The following is a 19,752-nucleotide window of genomic DNA, read 5'->3' on the forward strand; positions in this document are numbered from 1 at the left end:
TGTGTGGTAACTTGGTACCAAGTGCAGAGCACACAGGTGGAACGAGAGGTGCAGACAGGTCAGAGGTTAATGCCAATGGGGGGCTGCAAAAACAGTTGTTGGCATGTTGCTGAAAATGTGCCTTACACTTCTCCCTAAGAATATACATCACAGAAATACATCCGTTTCTCACGCAAAGTTAATCTGCTGCCACTGTGGTGATTTTATCAAGCGAGCACACTGATTTGCAAAGACCAGATCACAGTGCCTTTACACTTTACAGGCATTTTCTTTCATTAAATCAAATTGCAGTGGAGTAGTTCTGTGTGTAGATTATATTTTATTCTTGGGATGCATCAGAGCCCAGCATATTTATAAATGTTTTTAACTATTTATATCTGTCATTCTATACGTTAAATAAAAAATAACATCACCTACCACTGGCTGCAGATTAAAAGTGTTGTGTGTTCATGTTGTGCTGCTCTGAAACATCTTTCCATTTGCTGAACTGTTATCAGCTCAGCTATTTCAAAGCGATAAGCACAAAGATGTGACTTGCTAAGAGTGAATTTATTAACCACCACAATTTTTTGTTAAATTTCAGCCAGCCTTGCGACGCTTTGTGGTTCTTCACATGCATGGATCAAAAAAGAAAGTGTGCCCAACTGCTTTGTATTTGTTGTGGCGTTTGCAGCGTTAAAATAAGGGCCAATGTGCGCATTTTTAACTTGCTGTAAAAGACGAATTTAAAAAAAACAAGAAAAATGGTCCATTTTGTGAAACCTAGTGTTATTTCACATCAATGCATAAAGTCTGAATAAGTAAACCGACACCATCTGTTAAGTAATCTGCAAACATGACCTGTCATCTTTTATTAGACCTCCCACCCCTTAACAGAGGGTTAAGTGATAAATTGACATTTACAGCATGTCCTGCCAAGTAACACTGGGTACAGAGCACACAGAGAAACTGACCGTGAAGTAATAACAAGCGAGTGGGCAAGAGATTTTCTATTAACACAAGGGGAGAGGAGTTAAAGGGGTTGTGGGCTATGTGAAGACCAGTTTCTTGAACAAAACTGCCCCGATTTAACACCACCCCCCTACTGAACTGCCGTGCAAAGTTATAAAGCTGAAGCCATGGAGGAGCTTGAGCGCCAGCTAGTGGTAGTGGAGTTTCACTGCCAAGAAAGTCCTCACCAAACACATTAATCATGACCAGGGGAGTGTAAAATTCAATCGGCTCCTTCCATCCATTTCATGTGAAGCAGACTGAAGGCCGGCCTTGTAGTGCCTGAAAAAGGAAGGATGAAAAAAGGGGGAAAAAAGAAAAAGGAGCTCCCTACACTTCATCAGAACCCCTACTTCATAACAAATGGAGTGTCTCTCTGGCGGAGGAGTGCCATCAGAAACACACGTTCTCTCTATCCATTTAATTCCGGCAGTGGAGGAAGGGTCAGGGAGGGAGCAGTGGGTGCGTGTTCTGCTCTCCGCTCGCCGCTTCCCCAGTCACACAGTAAACTACCTTTTAGGAATTGTTTCTCAATAAGAAATGATCAGTCCATTTATCTGCACCAGGCGGGCCTGTCTCCTCACCCAGACCTCCAATATTTTTCGTTTGACCTGATCAGGGCTATAAACTAGACCGAGACACTTTCAATTTGTCACCCGAGGAGGCCTCTGCAAGTCCCAGGCTACTGATTGCATCCTCCCTCCCAAATGTAAAAATTCCTCCCATGCCTGAAACCTCTTAGATTTTTTTCAATCATGCATACAGATGCTGTGAAATAATGCCTCATTCATGCTATTAATAGCATTCTGAGAGATAATCCCATTTAAACATCAGGCCTTAAACATAGACTGTTTCTCTTAATATATACAGTAAGATCAAATGAGTGATAATTGTTTAGTAATGTATAATGGACACACAAGCTGAAGTTTACGTCTTATCAACTGCAACAGTGTCCCTGCATGTTGTTTTTTTTCCCCAAATACGATTATTGTTGTGACTTTGCCACCTGACTCTTCTTGCCATGTTAATGTCAATGCTGAGCATAAGATTCAAAACGCATGCGATATTCATATCACCATTACACCACTGGATAGAAAGTGTACTGTGACATGGCTGTTGTTCAATGAAATGAACCGAGAAAGTGTTAATGGGTTAAACAAGCAAAGTGAATGTCTTTGTTTGGCCAATCCAAAAATTAAATACCAGAAAAATCAACATAGTTCATGACATTTATGTAATAAATCTACAGTTCGGACACTGTGCACTGCTTATACAAGCAAAACGATCCAAAAGATGTGGAAAAAAACACTCATTACTGATCATTCATTGAGTAGAGAAATATTAACCGCTTTGTTTTCTTTCAAAACATGTATAAACTTTGAACGGGGGTAATTACAAGTCACACATGACTAGCTTTCCCATCAAGCCCTTTAAAACAGTTAAACATTCTTTGAATTGGATGGAACATGTCAATGATTTTTTGACAGCACTGAAATATGGTGAGGAACACTCAACCACGTACACACAACCTGTTCAAACTGCTGCCTCGTCCGAGTCACATGCATGCAATTAATCACTGATACCTCCGGCTGTCACCTCGCATGTATGTGGTTATACAACACTAATGGGCAACAGAGTGGAACCGAAAAACACACGTACAAATGTAGCCTTTCTTCTCTTACCTTTTCTTGTCCTCCGTGTAGACATGAGGGGATGAAAATCATCATCCCCATCAGCTGACAGCCGGACAGACGCACCATGATTCACTGCACTTCCAAACATACCTAAAATAAAGAACATAGAAGATATACAAGACATGGAACAAATACTACTCTAAAACTGTGATTAACCAAACTATTTTACATAAATTCTATCTTAAATAAGAAGTGATTTAGAGTCTGACAGGAGACTCAACATTTGAGGTAACATAGAATGGGTCATATTAAAAATGATAAACTGCATCACAAAGCATGCAGGGTCCAACAGAAACATGTAAAGCGATTAGTTGCTAAAGCCTGGTGGTCATTTTTAGTTTATACTTGCAGTGACTGTGCAACTGAATCACAGTGGCTTAATCAACTGATAAAAACAAAATGAATGATAGAGAGAATAAAAATGTAATGCATTTGATAAGGTTCTGCTTTCTAGCTGCTCTCTACTATTCATTCAGTTTTCTTACTGACAAAGGTATGCACCGCACAGAGGTCCATCATACTCTGCCATCCATTTAAGTTTGACTGAAGTTTCTGTTCCTCATTCAATTGCACAAAAGAGTAATTTGGTTGGTCATTTTGTGAGACAATGTTTGATTTATTGATCCTGGAGGGAACGTCACATGACTGCAGCACAGGGGTACGGAAACAAATGTAGAACTATTTTGAGGGAAATTAAATCAATAAATATCTTTAATGTGAATAAATTAAAAATTTGAAGTTAAAGAAGTGGCATCAAGAAACTTTTTAATTTTTACATTGCAATATCTTGGATTATAGAGGCGAATTGTGCAAATCTTGCTGTAAATGCTGTTCATCTTTTCCTTCACTGTGGGATTGTTTTCTCTACTGCGGGACACTGCACCCACCTTTCAACAAAAATATAAAACACACTTAACATGAAAATATTAAATTTCCATTTATAGGCCAAGAGAAGGTTTTCACTTTGCTAAGACACAATTGCAGTAATCACACTGAGAAATAGTTTCCTTAATCTGACGACATTTTTCAGCATTTACTAGTGTAGCTCAGTCCATGGGCCAGTTAAAAAAAATGCAATGACCATTATATTTTCTGAAAGCTTCTAGCCATTTATGTTGGCTGTCTTTAGGTTGAATTTGTAGATTGGCAGATTAAAAAGTGGGCATTCCACTAACACCAAAGAAAGACAGTAAAACCTACCTAGAGGTGAGCAAATGGGAACTGAGAAAGCAGAGATACACATCTCCTGAAATGCCCTCTTATCTCAGCACATTACTAAGAAGTCACATTTACCGATAGTACATTTGTCGGCTTTTGGCACAGGACCAGGGAGAGACAGTCCCTCTTTTGCCCTCCACTGGCTGACTGGCTTTCCTCAATAATGCTAACTGCTATTAAAGCCAATAAAAACTTAAAGCCAACAACACAGCAGATAATTATTATTGCTTCTGTCACTCACCTCATTGTGACATTATGAAGTGATAACTTCTTGTCAGCAATATATATGTGAATTTCCTAATGCAGGTAAAGGCATGTGCCTGCATAACTGAAGTCCTTAGATTAAAAACAGCCAATATGCACTGCTATTGCATATAAAGAGGCATTTACTTCGTTGCTCCTACCATGCCTAACACAGTAACTCTCACACCTTGTCAGCAAGCTTGTTATCTAACAAGATCCAGCGGAACTGATCTCAGTAAAACAACAGAAAAGAGAGAGGATCTGTTAAAAAAAAAAAAAAAAAATCCAAATTTAAAGCATGCACAAAGAGTGAGTCTGGAGAAATAGTGAGCTCAAAACCCAGCTGACACAAACAAACAGGTCTAAGCATAGCAAGTCTAAACAAGGTGGCGCTGTAACTAAGGGTAAGGGCACAAATGCGATCTTAAATATATATATTTTTTACAGACCGAAACAACAAATACATATGAGAACACAGCATTTTCTAACCAAGTCTCAACCACAAAGCTAACAGTAGAGGGAGCTTTATGCATACAACCTATCAAAGGGACTTTTTCCTCACTGCACCTGTAAGTATGGGAACATGAGTGAATTAAAGTAAACTACAACTTAAATTTAAAAAAAAAAAATCCATTCAAATCCGTCCCAGTGCAACACAGCAAAAAAAAAAAAAAGAAGCAACATTGCAGATTGTTGTGCAGAGCAATAGTCTCTTCTGAATGGATATAAAGCAAAAAATTGTAGGGAAAACGGCAGGAAATTAGCTTCAGCAAGTAAAATGAACTGTTACTGAAAATATGTTTACCGCTGTCTTGTTAAATTAACTAAAACAAACAAACACATGCTTCTGACTTTCAATGTAAAAACCGCACATTAGCTAAGCATCAGCTACTAGCAATTCAGCTAACTGCTCGTAAGTGTAGCAAAGTCCGTTGAGGTAGCTACATAAACACGCCGCACATCGAGGCAAATGTTTATTAAACAACTTTTGAAGTATACATACCGTATAAAAACATGCCAAACATTATTTGTGTTTGTATTCTTGCAGGGATAGCGCCCATTTTAGCCGTTCAGTAGCTAGCGAGCTAACTAATGAAGGGACAAATCTAGGAGAGGCTGCACAGGTGAACGACAAAACAGGTAAGGCCTCACACTCTTTGCTCATCACGTGACCAGCTCATTTGTACACCTGGGGCCTGTTTCAGGAAGCAGGTTCACTGAAAACTGAGTTTTCTATCTCAGAGTAGATCAACTCAGAGTTTCTTGAACCTGCTTCGTGAAACAGGCCCCTGGAGTTCCAGAGTGAATTTTTACTTTTTTTGTTTGGCGTTTTGCTTGTTTAGTTGTATTAAGTTTATTTGTGTTTTGCGACATTTTATTTGCAACAAATAAATGGCTATAATGGCCATTCTGGATTAATATATTGATACATAATAGATTGTCTCACATCAGAGTGCATAAACAAATTAAGTAAGTAGACAATAAATCTAAAAAAAAAATACAGATGTTCTGGGATAAATAAGCCAAACCTGATGTCGACATATTTTTACATGTTGGCCAAATTTCCTAGATATATTTATGCACTATTTATTTTTCTAATTCAAAAAATTGTTTTTTTTTCCATTTCCATTTTTATATGAACTTAAAATACTGCAGCGCATTATAATGTACCTTTAAATTGTTAAGTTTTTTCGTGTCCATGTGTCAACTGCAAAAATTGGGAGGATACACACTTATCACAACAACACATACAGACGCTGATAAATGCCTTCACACTCACTGATGATCTTCTATATGGAGCTCTGCTGTGTTTGTGGTGCAATGGTGACACCCTCTGGTAAACCCATACACTGCATAAACAATACAGTGACAGTGGTAGAACCAACAAAGCAAACAGAAACCAGCACGTTGTATATGACAATAAGGCTTTATTTGATGAGTGAGGAAGAAATGGCAGGTGACGGTTTTTATCTTGGAGGTAAGCAGTTACACAGGTCTACAGATTACTGCTTTGGCTGCATACATACTCAGTATCTGCACAAATGCGAGTAAACAAGTCATCCTGCAAATATGTTTTTTTATCTGGATTAATCTACGGCGTGATCTTAAGTGTAAAGGTCTACATCAGAGTACCATTTAACATGCAAAGGTACTTTGTTTGTATATCCACCTAATCTGAGGTGTGGTTTAGCTATCTACTGCATGGTGTGTTCTTCTGTGGTTTGTTTAGTTTCACTGAATCTACAGCTCTAACCTCAAGAACGATTTCTACAAAATGAAACAAAACATGCAGGCAGACGTAAAAATCTGGTGACAGTAACCTCCCTGGTTTGAAAGTCCATCCCAGCACAGTGAAATGACCAACCTTTAATATACTGCTCACTGAAACTTTCAGGGCCAAATACCTCTGAAGGAAAACAAAACCATAAGTACAAAATAAAGACAAAAGCGTGAATGCACAACATAACGTGGAATGTAAATCAACACCTGGTGGATAATGTTGATGGAACGAATAGTACATACAGCCTTGGTAAAACCGAGAAACCATGAGATGAAAGGCAATTATGATGGCTAGTGATGGCTGAAATCAGATAAATGCTACTGTTTCGTCAAGGCTTTGGATGCGTGTCTGGATGCACTTTATGTCATCTCAGGAACAAATGGCACTTCATTTTTAGTATTAATTTCACAGCTTTTCATTTACAATGTTTGGGTGTATTTACACATTCCATCTGAAAACGAAATGTGAAGTAGACTGATAGAAAAAAAACTGGCACAGAGTGGTGACAAGGCCACTATGTCTGAGCTGTACCATCGTTAAGTGGCAATACAGTGTAAAATGAGCATCCAAGAGTAATGAAATCCCTTCACAGTATCAATATCAGCAGATCTGAGGTTGACTGAAAAAAATAGAGAAACGCATTTGCTTCTGCAGCACATTTCTGAAAATATATACCACTACATTAAGACATTGAAAATAAATTTAAGTAAACCAATTAAAACATAAAGGCACCCAGGCTATGAGGGGGAGCAAATTAACTAAAAACATGAAAGTGTAATTCTCTCAAAGGGAACATCCTCACTGTCCATTGTCTTTCATTATATATCTGCAACAGGAAAAAATACAGCACTTAAAAAAATAATGAAGCTTAGAACCAGGTGTGGACGGACCTGTGGCACAGGAGCCGCCCCCTGGACCTTAGCCTGCTCTGACTATATACACATATGAATGAACTACATGACCATGCTTGAATGGACACCTGTCAGGCACAGCCTGGACTACCTCACATTCATCACTCTCACTGATCAAATATAAACTACATCACAGCCAGAAAGAAAGACAAATTCTTTCAAATGTGTGTTAACATCAACACTAAAAATACACCACTCAATCCCATTGTAGCATGGCCACATAGTGTAGAGGGGATTGTGCAGGTGGACATGGACAATAAATATATATTACATCTTTATATACAATGAAATGGAAAGGGGCACAGTGACAAATTATTCTTCCTGTCTTAGTGTGGTGGGATGGTTTAGGTTTAGAGGACCCTGGATCTCTTGCTGGCCAGTGAACCATGCTAAAGAAAGAAAGAAACAAGAAAGAGTTAGCGGACTGTTGGTGTTGGACGCTAACAGTATTAAGAACTAAACACACACAGAAGCTGGAGTGTGTGACTTGTATCTTTGGGCTACCTTAGCTTGCTTGTAAAAGTGAGGGGCCAACTCAACCAGCCAGGACGACTCCACAGCAGTCACATCACGCATGTAGTATTTTGATGTCTGCACCACCTCATTGAAGACAACCCTGAAAAGAACACAACACAGACACACTAACAGCGTCATTCTAGCAAAAAATTTCAAATATGAGATGCCTGTATTTTGCTAAATACACTGCCTGTCCAAAAAAAGTCACCACTTGGATTTAACTAAGTAAATAGGTAAGAACCTTCCATTGGATAATTACTGCAGTGATGAATATGTTTCAGCTGCAACAATATATTTAACCCAGGCTGATGCAGTGAGGAGCTTCTCATTTCTTAAACAACCATGTTGGAAGACATCCTGTGGTAGTGGAAAGGATGTTAATCTGTCTCAGAAGGGTCAAATTATTGGCCTGCATCAAGCAAAGAAAACAACTAAGAAGATTGATAAAACTACTGAAATTGGGTTAAGAACCATCCAACGCATCACCAAAACCTGTAAGGACAGTGGTGAACCATCGTCTTCGAGGAACAAATGTGGTCAGTCATGTGGTCTGATGAGTCCAGATTTACCCTGTTCCCAAATGATGGGGGTATCAGGGTGAGAAGAGAGGCAGATGAAGTGATGCACTCTTGGCTAGTGCCTTCAAGCCTGTAGGGGTTAGGGTTATGATCTGGGGTTGCTGCAGTTGGTCAGGTCTAGGTTCAACAACATTATGTGCCCAGAGAATGAGGTCAGCTGACTACCTAAGTATACTAAAAAGTACCAAGTCTTTCCATCAGTGGAGTTTTTCTTCCATGATGGCATGGGCGTGTTCCAAGATGACAATACAAGGATTCATGGGGCTGAGATTGTGCATGAGTCCAGACCTCAGCCCATTAAGAATCTTTGGGATGTGCTGGAGAAGACTGTGCACAGCGGCCCGACTCTCCCATCATCAATATAAGATCTTGGTAGAAAATTAATGCAATTCTGGAGGGAATTAAATGCTGTGACTCTGCAGAAGCTTATCGAAATGATGTCACAGCGAATGAGTGCTATACTCAAAGCTAAAGGCAGTCCAACTGTGACTTTTTTTTGGACTTTTTTGATATGTTAATTCTCAACATAGCCTGAATGTACAAGGGTGTTAAATTTAGTTTAGACTTTACAGCAGCTTAGCGTAGAGAATAATATGTACTAACCACTTTGGAGGTTTCTCTCCAAACAGCACAGAGTTGGGGTGGATGTGAAGCTCACGATCGTCTCGTAAAGTCCTGGCAAATCATGAGAAAAACAGAGTGTGACATGGATTTAAAAATGTATAAGAAAAAGACGAGCAATGATAAAACCAAGTGAAACTCTCACCGGTAGGAACCAGAATGGTGAATGCGGGCCGCATTAGCAAAAAATCCAGACACGATGCACTTCAAGATCACATCCGGGTCACCTGTGCAAATATATGTTAATAGAATTCAACTCAAACAGCTGAAAACAAGAGATGGTCCCCAGTTTCTGTGCCTACCTGGCTGGAACTTGTATCAGTCTGTTCCTCTGATACGACTCAACAAATTCTATCAAATAAGCATGACACACACACCTTCACTGGAAGTCCGCGGCACTTTAAACTTGTTCATGAGACGCCTGAGCTGCTCTCGTACAGTCACAGCCCGCAGCAGACCCTTGTAATTGAGAAAATGTTCCTGACACCACTGGGAGCTCTTCTGGTGCTGCAGGAAATAACGAAAAAGTCACACAGCCTTGATTAGAGTCAACTTTATCCCTGACTTTTGCTAAGTGCACAACAGCCCCAAGTGATCGCAGCCAGTGACTGAGCTATGAGCATGTGCTATACCTTAATGAAAGCTTCATACACATTCAGCATTGTGAGGTGGTCTCCCTCAGCAACTGCAAATTTCCTGTGCTCACGGGCCTGCAGGGTGAGATAGCAAAAAAACGGGATAATTGTTATGCTGACAGAGCACTTCTGCCAAAGATTCAACATGCTCCTTCTGGAAGCCTGTTTTCACTTACGGCAGCTTTCTTCTGATTGGGCGGCACGGCAAATATATTCTGAATCTGCATCATTGCTGCGATGGTGACAATCTCTTTAGAGCAGCCAAAGTTTCCCGACTCGAGCAGCATCTTTGCAAACATGGGGCTGAGAGGAAACTCTGCCATCCGCACGCCCATGGGATCAGTCAAACGGCCGTAATGGTCCAGACCTGCCAAGAGACGCACAAGTAGTAAAGATGCTGCATCTTCTACACAAACACTTTGGCTTGTAGATGCCTGCCGACACAGAATTTTAATCGTCAGTCTTGTAGCTGAAGGACAGGCTTCCTTTTATCATCTTGCTGACCACCTTGTTTCTTACCTCCCAGAGCGTAGAGAAGTTCCAGCGCCTGAACCATAGTCTGAGCTGGAGGAGGCTGTGAAATTATAACAAAGGGAAATGCCTCTTCAGTACAATGTTTGCTCTAAAAGACAGAAGGAAGTGAGAACCTAGTGCACTTGGGGAGTCATTACTTGTCTTTACACCTTAGAAAGTACAACAGACATTGATTGCATTAATTTTATGGTTTCTGTGCATCTTTTCTAAGAGGCCAGGGGCCATTCTTGCTAATTAAAATGTAAAGTACAATTCCTTTCACAGTGGGTGAACACATCACAGCCACCCCATGGATGCAAAGTGAGCTACTCACAGAAAGGAAGCTGAACCGCAGTACATTGTCGATGCCTAATGCTTTGAGCTGCAGGATGACAGGGGCCAAATTGGTGCGCTGCATTTCTGGCACAGTGGAGGCAGGCAGTTTCTCAAAGTCCTCCTCTGATAAAGGAACAGAAGCAGTAACAAGCACAGGGAGAGAAAAGGGGTGGAGTGACAAGAAAAGAGCAGGAGGAGGATGATAAAATACGACACGCATTAACAAAGCTCAATTCCTCTCACAGATCTGCAACACTTCTCGTCTGTTCTGGCTTACTCACACGTACCTGTATATAGTCTGAAGCACTTTCCAGGCCGGTTTCGTCCAGCTCTCCCAGCCCTCTGGCTGGCTGAAGCCTTGGAGATGGGAGTGACCACGAGCGATTCTATGGCAGTGCGAGGATTATAGGCTCGCAGCTTCACAAATGCACAGTCGATGACAAACACAATTCCGTTTATTGTGATCGAAGTCTCAGCTATGTTAGTGGCCACCACAATCTGGAAGAAACAAGGCAGGAATATGGATTTTAGAAAGCTGCTGTTGCCTTGTATGTCAGCATTTACACCATTTTTACCATCACATAAGCAGCAAAAGTGATGCTTTTTCAGATTTTAATGTCATAAATGGAAATCTATGACAACCCAATTTCGTTTTCCCTAATTTAAAAAGTGTAAAATAAATCGAGGCTGCCACTTTTGTCTACAGTTTGCTGGAATGGAAGAAGTCAGGCTATCTGACTACTTGTTGGTATTGCACAAAATAGTACAAATACAAACTTCAAAGACATAAATACACAAAAAGATGTGCAGTGCATTTACCTTGCGAACAGAAGAAGGCGCCCGCTCAAAGACTTTCATCTGCTCAGCGTAGGGTAGACCAGAATACATGGGCAAAACTCTCAGGTGTTTCTTCATGCCGTATCGTGACAGAGACCTGGCCTGGTCCTGCAGAAGGGACACCACCTTCTCCACTTCCTCCTAAGGGGCAAAAATACATAGCGAAAAAAATTGCCACATTTGCCACCAGTGAGAAAACCAATGCACTGGAAGCTGTTGTGTTTAATTACAGCCGATAAATAATTTGACCACAAACCTGCCCGGTGAGAAAAGCCAGGACATCCCCATCGTCTTCCGTTTCATGGATCTTTAGCACCGTCTCCACTGTGGCCTTCACATAATCTGGGACGGGACTGAGAACAGAGCGGAGACACTTTATGAAATTAAAATTATACACCGTGTCTTTAGTTTGTGCTCTGTGTGTGTTATCTACCTGACAGTGTAGAAGACATCCACAGGAAAAGTGCGTCCTTCTACTGTCAGGATTCCACACGTATCCTTGTTTGGATCCCCAGACTCGTTCAGGTTGAAGAAGTCATGGAATTTCTTCAAACAATAGTGATGATGCAGTTAATAAAGGAAACATTAAAGAAGTATTTCTTACTATAACTTTTTTGCATTCAAATTATAACAAAAACAGGTTAGACAGCTTTCAGAGATAACTGAATTAAGGAAAGTGATATTTACAAGTTGGTACATTAAGCTTGGCTATATTCATGATAAAGTCTCTTCTTTTCTAGCAATTTCTCAAATGTTTTGCAGCAGAGAAATACTCTTGTTGCCCTCAATCTGACATTTGAGAAAGTACTGTATCCAACTTACCGATGCGGTGTAACTGACATGATTTGGATGTGCAGATGAAAGCCGCTTTAAACAGAAAGATGTCTGATATGACATTTCAGCTGACTTGTTTAATGCTGAGCACAGTCGTGGCCTGATTGTGTCTTTCTATCATCTGGGTATCACAGATGTCAGTACAATGTGATCTGACCTGACATCAACTTCCCCCCTTGTCTGTCTTTGTTTGTCTCTTCTCGCTAATCAAGCATATCTGTTCATCTTAATGATGCAGTCACCTTGGCGTCGAGAGTGGCAGAGGCCACAATCAGCCGCAGGTCTCGTCGCTTCTTCTGAATCTATTGAAGGAAAAAGCAATAGTGGGAACAGAGGGGAGAAAATGCAAAAGAGGTCACAACTTTCTAGGAGTATTTTTGTGGCTAATGAATTAGCGATTGACGTTTAAAGCTGAGGCAGGCAGAAATGTTTCAGCATTATTGGCCACAAATTCCATGCTAGCATTTTAGCATGTTGCAATTCAAGTGGCTACATCCTTAGCTCACTGTAGTCTGCAACACTAGATTTTAGCCTTCTAGTCAGTCACAGGGATTTTATCCAGGGGTAGATGAGATAATAGAAAAAGCAGCAAAGTCCACACTGACCCCAGGGCTGCACCGCATGTCAAATTTACAGAGAACTGATGCTGCCACACTTTTCTACCATTATAATCAGGGCAGTGGTGACATCATGCATGTAAGCAGCAACTAAGTAGTGTGTTTGCTCCACGGTGCTAGAGATGCAACAAACAGATCAGTCTTGTATATATGTATTTATTTATGTATATGTTCAGAATGTGCGCATCCCCTTTTTCCAGAGAAATGCATCACAAAGTTTCTATTTTTTTAATTAAACTACCAGCATCTAGTGTTGATCACTCTGTCTACATTTATTTGCCACTACCATCTGATGGCAGCTTAGAAAGTGTACAGAGTCTGCTGTGGTCTATGTCAACTTTCCCATATTACACAAACTTAAAAGTATCACAGCGCCGTGCAGGGATTGAAACTGAAGACGCAATATTCCCAAAATGAAAGCTCACTGTCTTGATTTATCGCAACCCTGCAGGTGAAGCCACTAAAAAGGTACATTAAACGGCAAACTCGATGCTGTGAACAGTCCACATGTGATGCATTCATTGTAGTCCCAGTGAGTGTAGGGTGTGGGGGAGCAATGAATTCGATGCATGACTTCAACTCATGAGACAAGGGTTTGCACATTTAACGCACATGCTCATTTGGTGGGAGGGGCTAAATTTTGTTGTTATTGTTTTGCCTTATCCAGATTTCTACCTACTGCAGCTTTAAGTAAAGCTTAAATCATCAGCTGTCATTACCTTCTTTAGTAGGCCGATGGCTATGTCTGTGTACAGGGTTCTCTCATGTGCTTCATCCAGCATCAACACACTGACGATGACAGAGAAATAAAGCACATTACTTGCCAAAACCGAACCAACCAACTTTTTTGACATGAGACATCTGACATGGCACAGTAAAAACAAGGATATAAATAATTAAATTACTGATCGCTGAACTCCATATAGCTGCTTCAGTTATAGTGTTGTGGTAGTGCACAAGCTGCCTCCCTGTCACACTGCTGTGGCTGCAGGGACACTTGTATAGACAGCAAGTGAAAACTTAGAAATAGTAAAGTAAAAATATACAGTAACAGGGTTTCTGCAGAAACCAGTCAGTCAAATTTAATGCTTTTTAATGCCATTTTAATGCTATACTGTAAAAATTTTAATGCCACGACCGTGAACTCAACAAATTACACGGGTTTGTTTTTTTGTAAAACATAATTTTTATATGAAAACTGTCCCTAGATTTCCCTATTTCTGAATCTAGAAACCACCTCTGACCACCTACAGGCTGTAGTCATTCTCTGAAATCCACATATTCTAGCCATTTTTGCTGGAATTTGCGTTTCCCCATTACCCAGTTCTCCTGGTCCAGCCTGCCGGCCACTTTAAAAACATGCAGTTTTTGGCAATTGTCCCCGACCGGCTGGAACAATTGTCACAATGCTTCGGCAGGTTTACGCAGACGCACAAATCTGACGAATCGCAGTCTATAATTATATTTTTATTGTCAAATATCTTTCTTGAAAACTGCAGAAAGAATTTTTGATGCCACTGAGAATCAAATCTAATGATTTTTAATGCCATTTAAGGCCTGAATTTTTGCAAAATCAACTTAATGACTATTAATGCTTTTTAATGCCTGCAGAAACCCTGAGTAAAAATCAAAGTCTTGGTGACAAAATGTACAATAACAGGGAGTCCAACACAAAACGGTGAACAACGTTGACATGTTTTAAATATGTGTAACTAAAAGAGACATTTAACCATCATTCTTGATAGACTATTATTCTTGATATATAAGTAATCATATCAATGTTGCAGGTGGGACTGAGTGACTACAGACAGATTCAGCTGTATCAGAGCCAGAGTAGTACATTATATCTTCACCTATTTTATCCAAAGCAGGTGACTAAAATACTGACGTTGAATATCAGCTTTGATGGTTGGACAAACGCCCAACTGCATGCTTATTTACAATCATGTACCTGTATTTTTTCAACAGAGGATCAGCCATCATCTCTCGCACCAGCATGCCATCTGTTACAAACTGAAGCACACAGTTAAACACTGAATCGCACCAAACACGGAGGAAAAACCTGTCACGAAGCCTGCAGACATCTACCTTGATCCGCGTGGCGTGGGGATCGGAGCAGTCATCGAATCGGATGGTGTAGCCCACCTCATGTCCCAGCAGGGCCCCTCGCTCCTCTGCGACACGATTAGCTACCTGTCAGCGGGAAAAAGAGGCAGGAAAGCATCGAATTTAAGTCAGGCATGTGTGTCTGAGTGTGAACCACAGTGGAATGACATTGGCAGACAGTGAGGGAGCAATGAGAGGACATTGGCGGAGCTCTTACGGAGATAGCAGCCACGCGTCGAGGCTGGGTCACCCCAATCACTTTCCCCTCCGCTGCCCAGCCGGCCTCCAGCAGGTACTGATGGAAGGCAGAAGAAAAGGGAAGGTAGATCCAAAAAAAAAGAAGAAGAGAGGAGAGAAGCAGGCTCGGCATAAATTAAAGTATAGCTGATGTGGTTAAAAAAAGAGGCTACAAAGCTTCAGGACAAGGTCGTGTTAATCCACTGTGGGAGTTAATCCATATGAAAGGTGTCAAGCCACTGCGGCGTTGTTCTTCCTTTTCGCAGCTGCATGTGACTTTGAACATATTTTTACCCTTTGTAGATCAAACACCACTCTTTTTGAACAGTTTTCTGATGGTTTGCAGGGATTACATGCCACTAACCTGAGGTATCTGAGTTGTTTTGCCACATCCCGTCTCACCAACTATGATTACAGTCTGGTAGCTTTCAACCAGGTACAGGATGTTGTTTCTGTGCTGGATGGGAAACAATTAAACATCAGCGGGAGATGCACAAGCACACAAGATGACATTGAAATCAACCTCCAGCTGTGCAAAAATAATGTAAAAACACCCTGATGTTACACAGAAGAAGTGTGCAACCTTAAAAACAGGGAGCTTCTGTCGCTGCTTCTCTATGGAGAGGGCGGTGTGGGGGTTGAAGATGATGGGGGAGCCGGTGGTCTCCGAGTTCAGCTCCCGTTCCTCGGAGATTCCCGGTGCCTCGGTGCCTGGAAGCGAAACAGATGGTGGAGATGAGATGTTTTATTTAAATGTGAGCAGGCAGAGGATTAAAAAGGGATGACAGGCTGGGGTTTGGGTTTGGTGCAATGCAATGCAATGCGACCCACGACGCGGCAAAACCCGTGAAAGACACATTTGAACACGGTTCAATCACGCGTGTTGCTGCTTTTCCGCTCTACATTTTCTTCTTGTCAGGTTCTACTTTGGATTTCCGCACAGCCAGCCCGAGCTGAACTGCACCGGCTGCAGACACCACGCAGCTCCGGTGTCCGCCGCCGCAGCCGCACCGAGAGCCGCCGAGTCCCGTTAGCAGCCGAACAATCACGAAGACCAGCCGGGAAAAAACACTCTGAAAGCCGGATTTATTGAGTTTGTAGGACTTACCCGGCTTCCAAAATTTCATCGTGGAGAGGGGAGCCGCCATCTTGGCTACTACGTCACATATTTTTTTTCTGGCTCGGTGCATGACGTCATGATCCTGGTTTCCTGGAGAGATTTATGAATGATGTCAGGGAATTTGAAAACAGCTGCAAGAGCAAGTTAAAGTTGGCTTTTCTCAGTAATTAATATATTAATAAGTAGTTAACAAATATTAAAACCTTAATAAATACAAGGACTGCATGTTAATAAATTGACTTATGTGTAAAATAAACTTCTTTTCTGCTTTAAAGAAGAGGTTACAAATCTAATTTCTATTGCTATAGTTACAAAGCATTATTTCAATTAAATTTTATTTATGTAGCAAATTCCCAAGCGCTTAGCATAGTAAGGTACAGACCTTATGAATTATAAGCAGAGAACAGAAATCCCAACAATCCAGAGTTGTCTTTGGATTTCCTATGAGTGATGGTAGGAAGGAATGAAAAACAAAACAGGATAGTGAGGAGGGAAACATAATTTAGTCAAATTTGCACAAAAATATTTAGAGCTGTTCAACTGGTTACAAATTCTAGGAAGGCAAAAGTAAATACATGAAAAATGCAAAACAAAAAATAAAAATTAAAACCAAGGCCACAAAGCATCAAGAAAAGGTTGTGCTAAACCAGTGGGGGAGTTAATCCACATGAAAGGTATCAAGCTACTGTGGAAAACTGTAGTCAGATGTGGCCTTAAAGAACAATGACTTACATTGAAGCATTTAAAGGCAAGAAGGTATTATATTATGAAAAGAACTTCTAAATTTGTTGCTTTGACACCCAGAGATGAGTTTCAGGGTTTAATAATTCTAAAAGAGCTTTGTTTTTGTTTTTTGAAGGATGAAAAACTAGGACGGAAGATAAATGTTAGAATAAGTAAGTTAAAGTTTTAACTTAGTATCACATAACCAGAAATGAAAATGTGGAGGACAGCTATTCAGGTACAGCGCTTAAGTATAACTATGAGGTAATTTGCTTTTAGATCTATTGTACTTAATGTTTTCTTGAATACTTCTGAGAGAAAACAGGATTTTGTATACAAAATACAACTCACTGTAAATAATGATGATGATGACCATTTGATATAATCCTTTACAGTGATATTTCAACTAAATTGTGAATGTAAAGATCTGATTTTTTTCTTCCACTACTGTCTGAAGTGTGATAAACAAATCAGTTGTCAGCACCGACTTCTTCCCTGTTAGATCACTTGGAAAATTGAAATAAACCCTGTTTGTTAAAGATTTAGAGACTGCAGTTCCTGTTTTGTTTTTCTCTCGCCTCGACTATTTTCACCCTCCATGTAGGAATGATTCAGTCAGTTCCATCTCGCCTGCAGCGGCTTCAAAATGCTGCAATGAGACTCCTCGTTGGCACCAAGAGTAGAGACCACATCTCCCCTGTCCTGCCCACTCTTCTACTGCTTAACACAGAAGTGGAGCATTGATTTTAAGATTTAAGATTTCAAAACACTGCATGAACTGACACCGGATTATTTGTCTTGCTCTTACTTTGCCTCCATTCTGCTGACCAGTCACTGCTCTCCATCCCACGCACAACCAAAGGTGATCCAGCATTCTCAGTTGTCACATCTAACACTCCTCAGCTCTGCCTTGATGTTTTAAAAACCCATCCAAAGGCCAATCTTTTTTTTCCTTCAGCCTTCCAAATGTCACCACCTTGAAAGAAGAAATGCCAGACCACATTTCTGGTTTTCCTTGCTTGTCTTGTGGTTGTCATTTCAGCAGTTTCTGTATACTTTCATCTAGATGGTGTATGCTTTTATTCATTCATTTATATCTTCTCATCTATGTGTGTTTTTATAATCTCTCTATAAAACTCTGTGGACATTGAGCCTGTCAGATATTAAGATTTTCAGCTTTATATACAGTAAAATGGAATATTTGGGGGTTTGGAGACTTAGTCACAGGGGGAAACAACTAGAGATGCAACCCCGGAATCTACAATCAGCACTTGTCACTAATTTCTGCCATTTCATGATCTGCAAATGAACTGATAAATGCATAGAACCATTTAACTGCATTATATAAGTCCAGTGCAAGGAGAAACACCTAAATCAGGGGTGTCAAACATGCGGCCCGTGGGCCAAAACCGGCCCTCCAGAGGATCCAATCCAGCCCACAGGACGACTTTGTGAAGTGTAAAAATTACAGAGAAGACATTAACTGCAGACTGTAAATGTGTAAAACTATAAATTTAAAATAATTTCTAGACCATGACAAATTGTTTTGATCATAAAGTAAAATATTTGAGTGTTCATTGTTCTTTTGTGTCTCATATTTGTCATATTTTGTCTTTTGTTTGTCTGACCTTTGTTGTCTCATGTTTTTCTTGTTTTGTCTCTCATTTTTGTTGTTTTGTGTTTCCTTTTGTTTTGTGTTATCATTTATGTTTTGTTTTATTCATTGTTTTGCGCATCATTTTTGTCTTTTTCTGTTTTTTGGTCTCGTTTGTGTTCTCTATTTTTGTCATTATGTGTCTCGCTTTTGTAATTTTTTGTTTTGGGTCATTTATATAATTTTTTTTTGTCTCATTTTTGCCGCTTTGTAACTTTTTACCTCCGCCATGGAGGTTATGTGACACCCGGCGTTTGTCTGTCTGTCTGTCTGTCTGTCTGTCTGTTAGCAAGATAACTCAAAAACGCCTGGGCAGATTCACATGAAATTGTGAGGGGATGTAGACTATGGTAAGAGGAAGAGCTGATTTAATTTTGGTGGCAATCCGGAAAGGATCCTGGATTCTGGATCACTTTGAATTTTTTAGTATGTTTTAGTATGTGGTCCAAAATATGACAAAAACATCATAGGTTAGTATGTCGTCCAACAAATTGGAGTGAGGTGTCTAGATAGCACAACTGGTTAAGAAGGTGATTTGCAAACAGAACTGTGTCAGAGACAGGTTTGATTCCAGCTCATGATCTTTTACTGCATGGGTTTCCTGTTTTCCTCTCTATCCTTGCCGGAGGTCTGCACTCTCTGAGTGCTTTTCTAGTTTGTATCTTTTTTGTTTTGTTTCATGTAGTTTGTCTCATTTCTTTGTCATTTTGTGTCTCATTTTTGTAATATTTTCTTTTTTTGTCTGACTTTTGTCATTTTGATCATAAAGTAAAATACTATACCATTCAATTCCAGATACCAGTGACTAAATGTTTTGAATTTATTTTTCTTCAGAAATTTCAGGTGGTTCATTATGTTTTGTAAAAAGACAATTCCTTAAATATGAACATTTTTGCACTAAAACAAAGGAAACATTTGGGGTTGTGGCTATTTATAGGTTATTATGCTGTGATTTGGCTATTCTGGCAAACTGGAGATCAAATTGGGCTGAAAGTGGCCCCTCAACTAAGATGACTTTGACACCCTTGACCTAAACCATCTCACACAAAACATTTTTTAAAACATTTGAATAAAAAACAGATAACATC

At 40.2% G+C, this 19,752-nt stretch overlaps 1 protein-coding gene across 1 annotated transcript; it reads right to left on the minus strand.

Moving 5' to 3' along the window:
* Positions 1-6,053: 6,053 nt before the first annotated feature.
* Positions 6,054-16,392, minus strand: dhx35 (DEAH-box helicase 35). Its single transcript, XM_022190180.2, has 21 exons — positions 16,276-16,392; positions 15,751-15,878; positions 15,532-15,624; positions 15,148-15,225; positions 14,913-15,017; positions 14,776-14,837; positions 13,544-13,613; positions 12,450-12,509; positions 11,807-11,919; positions 11,630-11,726; positions 11,356-11,514; positions 10,824-11,034; positions 10,535-10,659; positions 10,207-10,261; positions 9,864-10,054; positions 9,685-9,762; positions 9,430-9,559; positions 9,198-9,279; positions 9,035-9,106; positions 7,842-7,953; positions 6,054-7,726 (listed from the first exon to the last, which is right to left on the minus strand). The coding sequence occupies exons 1-21, from the start codon at positions 16,355-16,357 to the stop codon at positions 7,688-7,690; spliced, it is 2,142 nt and encodes a 713-aa protein (XP_022045872.2). The 5' UTR covers positions 16,358-16,392; the 3' UTR covers positions 6,054-7,687.
* Positions 16,393-19,752: the final 3,360 nt, after the last annotated feature.

Source organism: Acanthochromis polyacanthus, chromosome 6, assembly GCF_021347895.1.
Source record: "Acanthochromis polyacanthus isolate Apoly-LR-REF ecotype Palm Island chromosome 6, KAUST_Apoly_ChrSc, whole genome shotgun sequence".
NCBI classification, from domain to species: domain Eukaryota; kingdom Metazoa; phylum Chordata; class Actinopteri; family Pomacentridae; genus Acanthochromis; species Acanthochromis polyacanthus.

Coding starts and splice junctions, on each gene's coding strand:
- dhx35 (XM_022190180.2), bottom strand. CDS start 16,357: ATGCACCGAGCCAGAAAAAAAATATGTGACGTAGTAGCCAAGATGGCG. Junction 11,920..12,449: donor CTGCCACTCTCGACGCCAAG/GTGACTGCATCA, acceptor TATTGTTTGAAG/AAATTCCATGACTTCTTCAA. Junction 10,660..10,823: donor GTGCTTCAGACTATATACAG/GTACGTGTGAGT, acceptor TTCCTTTATCAG/AGGAGGACTTTGAGAAACTG.